The sequence below is a fragment of the Physcomitrium patens genome, chromosome 4, assembly GCF_059467195.1.
Source record: "Physcomitrium patens ecotype Gransden chromosome 4, ASM5946719v1, whole genome shotgun sequence".
In the NCBI taxonomy this organism is placed as follows: domain Eukaryota; kingdom Viridiplantae; phylum Streptophyta; class Bryopsida; order Funariales; family Funariaceae; genus Physcomitrium; species Physcomitrium patens.
Window position 1 is genome coordinate 12650049 of NC_143413.1, and position 12233 is coordinate 12662281.

The 12233-nt window shown below is 42.0% G+C and overlaps 2 protein-coding genes across 4 annotated transcripts; both read left to right on the forward strand.

Moving 5' to 3' along the window:
* Positions 1–186: 186 nt before the first annotated feature.
* LOC112281946 (ATPase family AAA domain-containing protein FIGL1) lies at positions 187–6556 on the forward strand. Of its 3 annotated transcripts, none has more exons than XM_024519012.3 (15): positions 187–320; positions 913–1259; positions 1808–1940; positions 2234–2435; positions 2755–3074; positions 3396–3646; positions 3852–3979; positions 4170–4288; positions 4533–4625; positions 4817–4918; positions 5053–5155; positions 5484–5567; positions 5737–5832; positions 6010–6137; positions 6360–6556. In XM_024519012.3, exons 2-15 carry the CDS (start codon positions 991–993, stop codon positions 6459–6461), a joined length of 2130 nt encoding a protein of 709 aa, XP_024374780.1. In that variant the 5' UTR covers positions 187–320; positions 913–990; the 3' UTR covers positions 6462–6556. The 3 variants fall into 3 exon arrangements, with proteins under 3 accessions (XP_024374780.1, XP_024374783.1, XP_024374782.1); XM_024519015.3 differs by having other exon boundaries at positions 213–363; XM_024519014.3 differs by lacking the exon at positions 187–320 and adding an exon at positions 565–708.
* A 153-nt stretch (positions 6557–6709) lies between these two features.
* LOC112281947 (uncharacterized) lies at positions 6710–10588 on the forward strand. The gene is made up of 5 exons (XM_024519016.3): positions 6710–7173; positions 7497–8625; positions 8763–9351; positions 9484–10201; positions 10392–10588. The coding sequence occupies exons 2-4, from the start codon at positions 8559–8561 to the stop codon at positions 9881–9883; spliced, it is 1056 nt and encodes a 351-aa protein (XP_024374784.1). The 5' UTR covers positions 6710–7173; positions 7497–8558; the 3' UTR covers positions 9884–10201; positions 10392–10588.
* The last annotated feature ends 1645 nt before the right edge of the window (positions 10589–12233 follow it).

A 12233-nucleotide genomic window follows, 5' to 3' on the forward strand; every position in this document is an offset into this window, starting at 1 on the left:
TGTATTTGGTTGCGTAATACTAAGCACATACGAAATTAGTTATTTAATACACAGTTTACAACTTTTGCCCATTAATTTATCCTTTTTTTACTCACTTTTAACCTCCATTCGAGGTAACTTTCAACGGGACTACTTTTATCGGGGGAGCCCTTTTACGTTACCGGGTCGGGGAGTCCGCCCGTTTTCTTCCCCTTTCCCTCGCTTTCTGGCGTTTCGAGCTTCCGGTTGAGCATTTGCTACGCTTCTCGCATCCACTACTGCATTTGAATGTCCGCGCGAAGCTACGTCCCACCACCGCCATCGCCTCGTTCAAGTTTCAAGTTAGTTTCACACCCCTCCCGCCTACTCGATCAAATCCTGCAGGTGAATTTAGTTGGCGATCTCGTTATTCCCTTTTCGGTGTGTGGAATTGGATTCTACGAAAGTAGTGCGGTGGTCATTGTGTTAGGGTTGGAACGAGATCTAACAAGCGTATAGTTGTTAGAAATATGCGGTTGGTGTTTTAGGCGCCTCACTTGGTTTAGTGGGACAGAGTGTGGTGGGGGGGGGAGGGGGGGGGGGGGGCATCGTGAGGCGAGGTTTAGTCTTGTGGTGGAGCTGTTGTGTGCATTCGGGCATACGGGTCTACGTGTAGTTGGCAGTGCGTCTGTTTATTTTCGGGAGAACGGGATGGCTCTTTATCTCTTGTTGACGGGTCGCTGAATATGAGTAATGTCCAGTGAAGATTATCGTCGCAATTGTACATTTTAAGATCTTGAGGATTGTAGTTTCAATTACGCTAGTGATTGTGCAGTATTTGTAAAATTTTCTAGAATTTGATGATCTGTTTGTCTGACCGCAATTACTTCAGTGGATGAGGTTTAAGAGATTTGGAATCTTAATGACACGCATGTGTAATTCTTGACTTACTAGGATGAAGAGAAAGGACCATAATTTTTAGTAGAGAGGCATGGACGAAAGTGGTAGAGAACAAGTCCCCTGAACTAAGAAATGGAGAAGTCACAAGCGGACACCGCCGTAGCTGATCTTGCGAAGGGAGGGATACAGCAGAAGATATACAGGTTGCACTCGTTCCTTTTTGGCATAGATGCAGCTTGTAGTAGAGGAGACTCGGAGACAGCCCTGGGTCTTGGTCTTCGATTGCTCGGATTCTTGGAGAGCGAATGCAAGTCAATTGAGGACGTTACATACATTGAGCCAATCAAGAGGCAGGTGCTGAAGAAGATCGCAACAGCCTCCCAGGAAACGCAAGTTGACAGGTATACTCTTGCCGATAATGTCAGTGTGCGGCATTGCCTAATCCAATTGCATTCTCATTAGGCACCAAAACTTAGAGCCTCGGTTTTTAGTTCATCGAAGACGGGAACACTTGATGAAGGGGCCTTCGTTAACAAAATTCACAACAATAGTATTCTTGTTTCTGACCTAAGTTATATTTCTTTGTTGCTGGTTTACTTCAATCGTATTGGCCATCAGAAGACCTTGAAATCTCAATATGATCTTCTCGGTAGCGACAATTGGCAGTGTTGCAGGTTATTTTCGGCGGCTTTTACTACGAGCTTCATCTTCCTGCTTTTAGTTGTCTGTAGGTGAAGGTTCTGTAGTATGTGAGTGATAATGTTTTCTCCCGGCCTACACTTAAGCTCCGGGTTTCTGGAAAACAATCATCTCCTCCTAGTGGTCGTTTTTCATTTGCAGTTTGTTCTATTTCTTCTAGGGATAGCCACTTCGGATTTTAAAACCTTCAGAATTGTCACACTAATGCGACTTCGAATGAAATCTGGCTTTTTTGTGGTTACTACTACAGGCTGGCACTGGAAGAAGCCCGTGCTGCTTCTGACTTCAAATTTCGGCAGGGAAAGACTATTGATGTTGAGAGGATAGAAAATGAAGCTTTTTACCGTGCTTTTGTGCAGAGATCAAAGCCCGAGGACAATGCTGTGAGTTATCATCATCATTATCATTATTATTATTATTATCATTCTCATTTTTATACTATTCTGCATGCTTTCCCTCCCTCCCTCCCTCTCTCTCTCGCTCTCTCGCTCTCTCTCTCCCCCTCTCTCTCCCTCTCTTAAGCTTTCTCTTTATTTTCTTTTTCAGCTGTCTGCGGTTTAATTCAGAATCTATTTTTTTGTTTCTGCGTTCCATCACAATTGCATAATGTTCATCAAGCTTACATATCATGCGGTAGGTCTTGAATTCATTAGAATCTTTTTGATGGCGTTGGCAGGCCCACAGCACCACTAAAGACATATCTAATAACCTGGTTCCAGAGACGAAAAACTCAACGGCAGACGTTCCTCATCGGGACGGAGTTCTTGATTTGGGAGAAGAGGTTAACGGTTTTAGATCCAGTAAAGCACCGGCTCAGTCCAGGCTTACATCTCTATATACTCATGCACATCAAAAGGTTGCTGAAACTGTCTTGAAAGGTAGGATAATCTTATTATGATTCATTACATGGAACATTCCTTCTTGGGTTTCCAATCTGAACTTGAACACCTAATTATCCTTTCTAATGGGTATGAGGAATCAAGTCTTCATGCGTTTATAACTTTGGAGGTTTAAGCATCCTTTGCTTGATAAATGATGAGGTTTCGCAATATTGTTAGCCTTAACACATGCATTAAAGGGGCATCTTGAGAGAGAGCATTGCAATGTACTTCAGATGAGCCAAGAGTGGTCCATATAACAGTCCCTTGAAGCGTTATGATGAGCTTGCTCTGAGGCTCTGTATTATTTGTGTTGCAGATCCTGATTTTCTAGGAGTAGCTCCTAAAGCAAAATACTCTGCAGCTACTCTACCTTCAGCAGGATCATATCGCCGGCGGGCAACCGAAAACAGAGACAACGATCGTTTGCCCTCTCCTGAGTCTGAAGCAAAGATCAACCCTTACAGTCTTAACCGCAAAAGACCAAATAATCCCTATGGAGCCAAGAGAAAACCTGAGAAGTTCAAAAAAGCGTCCAGGGAGGTCCCCAAGGAGGTCGCCAGGGAGGAAATGAGTTCCGATGATGATTCTCCGAGTGAACCTCCATCAGTTAGTTTTGTAACAGCAAAACAAAAATTGGTACGCTTACTTGAAACTTGGAATGTCAAATGCAACTTGAATGTATACAACCATTTTCAATTTGCCTACGAATCTGCTCAGGATTATATATCGATCTAAAGTAATATCTTTTTCCGCAAGGATGCGCTCATGTAGGAATGGCGTAACAGTTTTGATAAGACCAGGATGACCAAGAAGCTGTCATACTCGACTGGCATGTCACCCGAATCTGTCGGAATGTGTGCATAAGTGACTCTTATCGATTTTTATTTTTGAATGAACAATGTCAGGTTAAGTAATTAAGCTAAGTTATTGTGTTATTTCTCGTTCTGATTTTGGCAGGCATTAGATTTAGCCAAAAAGAATGGAGCTACACCTGCTTCGAATTCATATCAAAGTGGACCGAGTACTTCTTTTGCCTCTAGGCCACCTGGGAAAACCTTAGGAATGTCAAGGCGTGGTGTTCGTGGCTCCTTCATACCTCCAATACGAGGCGCAAATGCACCCTCAGCTGGAGCTGCTGTAGGTGCCGTATCTATGCCACGTGGACCTTCTGCAGATAATACTGCCACTGAGGATTCAACCCGAAAATGGTGAGGCTGAGTACACCGTGTTCATTTCGTCTTTTGTTCACAAAACAATTGTGACGCACAGGCTTTATATTAGGTCCTTCGGGGTTTATATTTTGGACATTCGTAATGTTTGCTTTTCATACCTCAATCTGTATTTTGAAGACTTTTATGTGCTCACTTGTATGTGATTCATGGACTATTATGTTGAATGTGCATATGGACACAGCATGGAAATGTTGGCGGGACCTGATGGAGAATTGCCAGACAAATTGAAAAATTTAGAACCCCGTCTTCTTGAACATGTCAGTAATGAAATCATGGATCAAGATCCCAACGTTCGTTGGGACGACATCGGTAAGCTGCATGTGTACGTTATAATTAGTGTCTTTCATTGATATTGCAAAATGATGTTCATGTGAAACCTCTTCTTAATGCTGCCATTTCTGCTTCTATTCTGCTATTTTTTGAAGGATCTTCGGTTCTCTCTTCAGTTCGTTTTCAATCCTTTTTGTTTCTGAGTACTTCGAAATGACTTGTCTGGCAGCCGGACTAGAGCACGCCAAGAAATGTGTAACAGAGATGGTGATTTATCCTCTCTTACGCCCAGATATCTTTCAAGGTTGTCGTGCTCCTGGCAAAGGCCTCTTGCTTTTTGGTCCTCCTGTAAGTATCACGTTCATCTTTGAAGCCAATTACATCCTTATCATCAAACTTTGGATAATTTTTATGATAGATGACTGTTATCAGATGATATACACTCATTGAGATTCTATTATAGTCATATCCTCTTAGGCGTACAAATAGTCACGCTTAAGGTTGAATTGGTGTTTGTGAATTCTGATGTCTCTTGTATGCCATTATTATTCCATTCTTTATGACTGAGGACCATGAGCTCTGTATTCAACAGGGAACAGGCAAGACTATGATTGGAAAAGCTATAGCTGGGGAAGCGAAGGCGACATTTTTCTCGATATCTGCAAGCTCTTTGACAAGCAAATGGGTGATTTTATATGCAGTGACCAGTATTTTGTTAAATGGTGTCAACTGATTGTTCATGAATGGACTGTTAACAGATTGGTTACACGTTTTTTTGGGGTGGAGTTATGAAACATCTGAACTATAGTACTTTTCTTGAAAATATTGGCCTCAAATATGTACTCATCAGTGTACAATGTTGCTTATGGTTGGTAGATTGGTGAAGGAGAAAAGCTTGTTAGAGCCCTCTTCGGAGTTGCCAGCTGCCGTCAGCCAGCTGTCATATTCATCGATGAGATTGACTCTTTGCTGTCACAGGTGAGAAAACTTTTTTTCTAGAGCACATCCAACAAAGCTTCTGGTATTGACTGCTCATTGCCTAAGCTATTCCAGTGTGCATGTACGAAGACGTGCTTGTTGAGTCCTCATACTGCTTTTTCATGTCCATGCAGCGAAAATCAGAAGGTGAACACGAATCTAGTAGAAGATTGAAGACTCAGTTTTTAATTGAGATGGAAGGCTGTGGAAGTGGTAACGAACAAATCCTCCTAATTGGTAAGTCCAAATTTTCTTTTGGTATTTCAAGTTCCTTTGCATAGAATTAGATTAACATTTCACATGTGTAGCCTTAGGGAAGTTCTCACAGTTTCATCCCTACCAGAAATCGTAAGAAGTTTACCTTGTGGCATTGACGTGATTAATTGAGATTTTTTTTTTTTTTTTTTTTTTTTTTTTTTTTGTCATCGTTCTTATTAACTTGGTCAAGGAGTAAATCTACTGAACGTGAAACACCAGGTTTGCACCTTAATATGCCGCGCTTAACTGCTAATGGTGTTTCTCTGCCCGGAATTATTCGATCTATTAATGCTTTGATTGTGTGCAGGAGCAACGAACAGGCCTCAAGAGCTTGATGAGGCTGCCCGGCGACGGCTATCTAAACGGCTCTATATTCCTTTACCTTCCCATGGTACTTTAAATCTTGGTATCTATTAGGCTCTGGCATTAGTTGGTATTTATTGAGCGACGCAGAAATACTGGATCTTAAATATTTAAAGGTGAAATATAATTCAGCTTTAGCATAAAGTGAAACTTCACGAAAAACATTTGGAGTGACCAAGTACCTTGTTTGGATACAGAGGCAAGAGCGTGGATTGTTCGCAGTCTTTTGCAGAGAGATGGGCTCCTCTCTTTGTCAGACGAGGATGTTGATTCTATCTGTACAGCTACGGATGGTAAGCTGTTTATGCCAGTTTTTATTACATCTATTCTTAAAATTTAGGTTAGCCTCCTTTTGTAGCATAATCAGTTACTTACCTGAGAAATGCATTTAAGGTATTGTTTTCGTCAATGACCTATCAAATTGATTGTGCGGAAGGTTGTGTTTCTTCTGCTGAGGTTGGTGTCTGCAGGTTATTCAGGTTCAGATATGAAAAACCTAGTTAAGGAGGCTTCAATGGGGCCTCTTCGAGAACTTTTAATGCAGGGCAAAGATATTAGCAGTATTAGTCCACATGATATGAGACCTATTTCTTTACAGGTCGGGCACATTTACTTGTCTGTTGTAGTGGTTTATATGTATCTGGTTGTGTTTGAAGATGTGATGATGATTCTCATTAATACGTTTCATAGTCCTTCTGTATATGTTTGTTTCATGGCAAAGTTCATGAGCGTTTCTGTTCCATTGCCCGACTGTTACTACTGCCCCTCGGACCTTGCAAATGCATTTTTGAAATAACCTCGAGTGCTGGTTGTCTTGCAGGACTTTGTTAATGCATTGCAACAAGTCAGACCGTCTGTTTCGCCTGACGAGCTTGGGATGTATGAGGACTGGAATCGGCAATTTGGTAGTCTAGCACTTTAGTCAGGGTATCTGTTGGTCAAGCCCTTGTAGCCTGCTGCAATGGATTTGTAAGAATGTTTCTTTGATCACGTGTAACAAAGTTGGATAAGCGGCAATTTTCGGCAAGTGTCGACATGCAAAGTAGCAATGTCGGCATGATTGAGTGAATGAGTGTGGAAATGATGAATTGAAGGATGGTGCTTGGGACTTGCACATGGAACGGTGATTTGTGTTGGAAAGCTTTGGACGCAATGCTGACTAGAAGTCAGGCAAGACAGAATTATCCATTTTCAACCGTTCGCATAGTTTGTCGTTCTTTCTGAGAGATTAAGAATGAGAGGATTTGGTTTTTGCCTTGGAGCATGCCTGTCGAAAGGATCTCTCTAACTATTAAATGAAGTGTTCACCATGTAATTAAATTCGAAGGTACACATCGAGCGTTGCTTATTCACGCTTTGTAGCAACGACGAGTGTTGGTACCTGCAATTGAGCAGGAACCTTCGTACCATTACTCATCTTCAACGGTTTCCATATTTACACTTCACTATTAAAAGAACCATACCTTTGGTAACGTGGAAGAACGATACCTTTCTATGCTGATTTATGGCCCTCCTCGGATCTGTTATGTTTAGATAGCACGGGTATTTTATTAATCACCAACTCTAAAACTTTGTTTTGTTTGCAGAATCACATAAATGGAATATGTCCACTACAACCTACGCTTTTAGATCCCGTAAGTTTCAAATCGTACTCTAGTACCCTAAGATTTCATGAACATTTGGTGTTTTATGACCATTTGGAATATTGTCTAGAACGAAGTATATCAGTGCTCAAACCAATTACTGAGCGAGCTTAACATCTTATTCCCTTCTAGAAAATCTCAAAAGGTAACAATGTGCATGTGGCTCCGACCGTCGCACCGGATGCATTTTTTTCAAGCAGCGGAATAATAGTGGCGAGTGTGCCAGTGGATCCAGCGTAGATTCATCGTTTGTGTGAAGGAATACGGTGGACCCTAGTGAATTCTGAGATCTCGACCTTTATATATCTGTTCAGGACTGGTGTTGGATATGGATATTCATATATTGCGGGTGGATTTCAAAGCGGTTTAGCAGGGTGAGCGAGAAGACCGGGCCAGCGGTGACGGCACCGCAGGAAAGGCCGCTCTTAACTGCAGTTCCACACACGTCCCACTTAATCTTTCCCTTTTCCGCCTCACCCGTCGCCGTTGTCTAGGTAGAGCGGCTGGGAGGAGGGAACATTTCCTTTGAACTTTCCTTTCTTAAGATCCTTTCCTGTTGCGGCTGCAACTTTAGCCAACAGTGGAGAAGCGAATGAGGAGATGCTAATTTGATCGACCTTGACGGATTAGTTAATTAATTTTGCTTCTGTTGCTGGCCGTCGGACACACATGCTGGTTCCGTGGAATTTTTCTAGCCGGGAGAGAAGGGTGGTGTTGTGATGTACGCCATGAGAGTTGGCGCGGGGTAGTGGCAGGACGGATTTATGTGCGTACTTTTGCGGAGTAGGGTGCGGGAGGTGTTTGGTTTTTTTCATGTTCGGAAGTCGAGATTCTCTCCCGCCCGCGGGTTTTTTTCTTCTACTTTCTCATGAAGTAAGAGCGAAGGGATGTGAGATACAATGGTGCCGTGAGACCGTTCTTGTTCGATCTGTCAAGACGAACATCGAACACTGAGCCTTAACAAGGGAGAGTGGGCAGGGGCTTGCTTGAAGCATGCTTTAGTGTATCATTAAGCTTGAACTTCCTCTCGTATTTTCTTTTGTATTTGTAGGATAAAATCTGCTAAGATATTCCACAATTTTCTTCGTTTTCATCTGCCTGTGCAGCGATTATTGGACTGTTGAAACTTGGAGATAATATTCTAGTTTAGATCTTGAAAACTGACTGGAGGTTTTTGCTGCTCGTTCTTTATGACTTTAGTTTTCTCTCGTGTGTTCCGACTCGGCTTCACTTTTCCTGTTCGAGTTCCAAGTCTTCGGACTTGACCAGGTTCACACCTGATGAGCCCAGAACAGGCATTTTGCATAACATTTTGATAATGCATATCAAATCCTTCAGTACAGACTCAGGCTTATATTAGGAATGCCATTATTCCTATGCAGCGATTAAAGTCGCTCGAAGACTCTTCTAAGATGACCGCACCTCCGAAGATTTCTACATCAGGTTTAGCGGACACCTAACTGAACATATCCTCAAGCTTGTACAGAAGCCTAATCTTGAGAGATTTTTACATCGCAATTCTGATGGAGCTTCTACCGTAAAACCGTTTTGTAACATTGTCCACATTAATTTATTTGCAGGGGAGAGATCAATTGTTACGGGAGGAGTTGGACCATCGTCATCTGAACCGTTACCTGGTACAAACACCGCCTGCGCTGCATGCAAGTACCAGCGTCGCAAGTGTGCCACGGATTGTCCCTTGGCTCCCTACTTTCCCCCAGATCAGCCGAAGAGATTTCTCAATGTGCACAGGCTGTTTGGTGTTAGCAGTATTTTGCGAATACTGCGTCAGGTAGATCCAGACAAGCGTGAAGATACCGTTAAATCAATTGTGTATGAGGCGGATACTCGAGAGAAAGATCCAGTACATGGATGTTTAGGAGTTATCCACTTGTTACAGAACCAGGTCAATAAGCTCAAGGATGAGCTCGTTGTGGCGAGGGAGCAGTTGTTTCTATTGGAACAGCAACACTCTACCTCCATTTTACAGCAGAACTACGGACACTCGCATGGGGGAGGCCAACAAAATTATCATTACCACCATACGCAACCGCAGTATCATGCGAGTACAACACACCAGAGTGGGAATTTCCACGATCCTGCTCCTGTACAGATAATGACTTACCAGGACAGTAGGGCATCACATGCAGCATATCACGATCATGCGAGGTAAGCCATTAACCAGGACCGATTCTTATTTAGGTTTTGTCTATTTTTGGTCGTTGCAATTAATTTCATTGAATGAAGCTTCAATGAATTCAGTCCCGTTCTGTCTGATTTGGAATCCTGTTGGCTTTGTAGATATCTGGCTGTTTCAGACTCAGCTCTGCATGACATGCTAGGCCAACAAATAACAAAGATGGAGTCAACTGATCCATACAGCAGTAGTTTGAGCAGTATGAGGTATGGTTCTGATTCAGGTCCGGGATCACTTCATGTTCATGAGCACCAACAAAATCAGCAAAATCTGGGAGAACAGCAGCATCAAGGAGGAGGATCTAGTTACACAGTTGCAGGTGATCTCGAAAGGCGTATATTTTACAATCCTCTTGTTGACACCCATGCAGGCCGTCATGTCGATCCTCTCAGGTCTGTGGCAGCCATGCAGGGCTTGGACACCTTGAACCCACATCAGGTGTCCGATCATGAACTTCGGAATGCTGGGGTGCATTTGTCCCTCACAAATCAGTACTCCATTTAGAGGATCCACTCATTCATTTTATTTAGCATTTAATTCAGTTGATGATAAGTTTGGTCTGTAGAAATAACTCAAACTGGTAGATGAAAATTAATGTTGAAACTCAGCGACGGTGTTATCAAAACTTTGGCATGAAGAAACTTTCTAAATTTGACACAAGTATTTTAATATTTGACCGGCATGAGATTCTTTCCAAGTTTGTGTACTTCTTGATTAACTAGGATTCACCGTTTCAATTCCCATTTTAGTTCGTGGTGCCGTATCAATACCACGTAGACCACATCGAGAAAACGGTGGCTCAGAGGATTCAACTTGTGAGTGGTGAGTTCGGGAGCACGCAAGTTCTCACGTGCATAAACATATGCTTTATTATTTCGTTATACAATACCTATGGATTACTTCTTGGGAAAGTTAACGAGTGCATTCTGGTCCATTTCTCGACTGTTACTACTGCCCCTCGGACCTTGCAAACGCAGTGTTGAAATAACCTCTAGTTCTGGTTGTCTTGCAGGACTTTATTAATGCATTACAACTAGTCAGACCATCTGTTTCGCCTGACGAGCTTGGGATGTATGAGGACTGGAATCGGCAATTTAGTAGTCTAGCACTTTAGTCAGGGTATCTGTTGGTCAAGCCCTTGTAGCCTGCTGCAATGGATTTGTAAGAATGTTTCTTTGATCACGTGTAACAAAGTTGGATAAGCGGCAATTTTCGGCAAGTGTCGACATGCAAAGTAGCAATGTCGGCATGATTGAGTGAATGAGAGTGGAAATGATGAATTGAAGGATGGTGCTTGGGACTTGCACATGGAACGGTGATTTGTGTTGGAAAGCTTTGGACGCAATGCTGACTAGAAGTCAGGCAAGACAGAATTATCCATTTTCAACCGTTCGCATAGTTTGTCGTTTTCTCGGAGAGAATAACCAGTGCTTTTTATTTGTCAAGGAATAGATTGGAATGTGCAATTGAATACCACGACAGCACCTTTTGTGTCTAATGGATTCTTCTTGGCTGGCTGGCTGGCTCACTCCGAAGCAGAATCCAATTTCGTTGCCCATTTCGTAGGGATTAACTGTTGTCCAAGCTCTAGCACCATGTGTTACCTTTTTTATTCGGCTGTCAGCCTTCATTGTAGCTCATCATCAGCTCTCTTCAATCTAAGCTAGATCTGTCTGATGACTTATTTATATGTGCATGTGCCTCGATATTGATGGAGTTTCTTTCTCCATCCACTGGAAGCCGCTAGGGTTGACTGGTCTCCGGAGGTAGCGCTTCATTTAAAACGAGCTGCCCCCGAAGATTTTTCCTTATTCGGTTCCTTGATACTGTCTATTGCTATCGACCAGACTACCTTGGGATAACTTGTGGATTTCATGTTTATCTGGTTCATTGTGTGAATCTGGTTGGCTTGTAATTATTGTTTTTCTGAATTGTTTGTGGTTTGCTGATAATGATTTGGAGAGAGCTACACACAGACGCTGATGTGATTTTCTGGATGGCATGTTTGCTTGTTCATTTCTGCAGGTATTCTGGTACAATGAAGTGTTAGCACAGTGTCGTATGTAGGCAATACGTGTCAATTGCGGTGCTTGAGCCTGACGATATTCATGTGGATCCAGCAATTATTAAAGAATCGTCATATGTACATGCTGACGCTGAAAGGTGTCCTAAGCCGAGATAAGTAGCACTCAGTGCAAGCCTTGTAGCTCCGTCGCAAATTGAAACACTTCGAACCAGTAGAGTGGACAATGATTCGCTTCATCGGGTTCTCTTTGTTCAGTGCACACAGAGGTGACAATAATCAGTAGTTCTTAAATAATTCTGTATTTGCAATTGGATATGAAAGTAATTTTGCGGCCGGAAGCCCAAGATCATAGATATGAAATTGGATATGAAAGTAATTGGATATTGAAATTACTGCCTTCTCATTGACAGAAGAGGATGGAGTTTTGAAAGGAGTGATCATCCAAAAAAAGTGGTTGGATAAATTTGAATATTTTTAATTTTCCCATTTCATTTCATACCTCAAGAGCAATAAGCACACCCAAGGGAAGGAGGACTATAGGTGGGTAATCTTCCCAAATTAAGTAATATGATTTAGATAAGAAGTATTGTCTTATACCTTGATGCTATCATCCAAATTTAAGCTAGTGACATCCAATGTGATGAGGTTCATACTAACTATCATATTGTACAACATTTTCACCCTTTTTAACTATCTAAACATACAACACTTTATAAGAGAAAGGATATTCCTTCTTGCTTAATACTTGATTATTAGAAAAGTAATATCTTTTTTTTTTTTTTTTTTTTTTTTTTTTAATTCTAAACTTGTTAAGAATATGAATTAAGA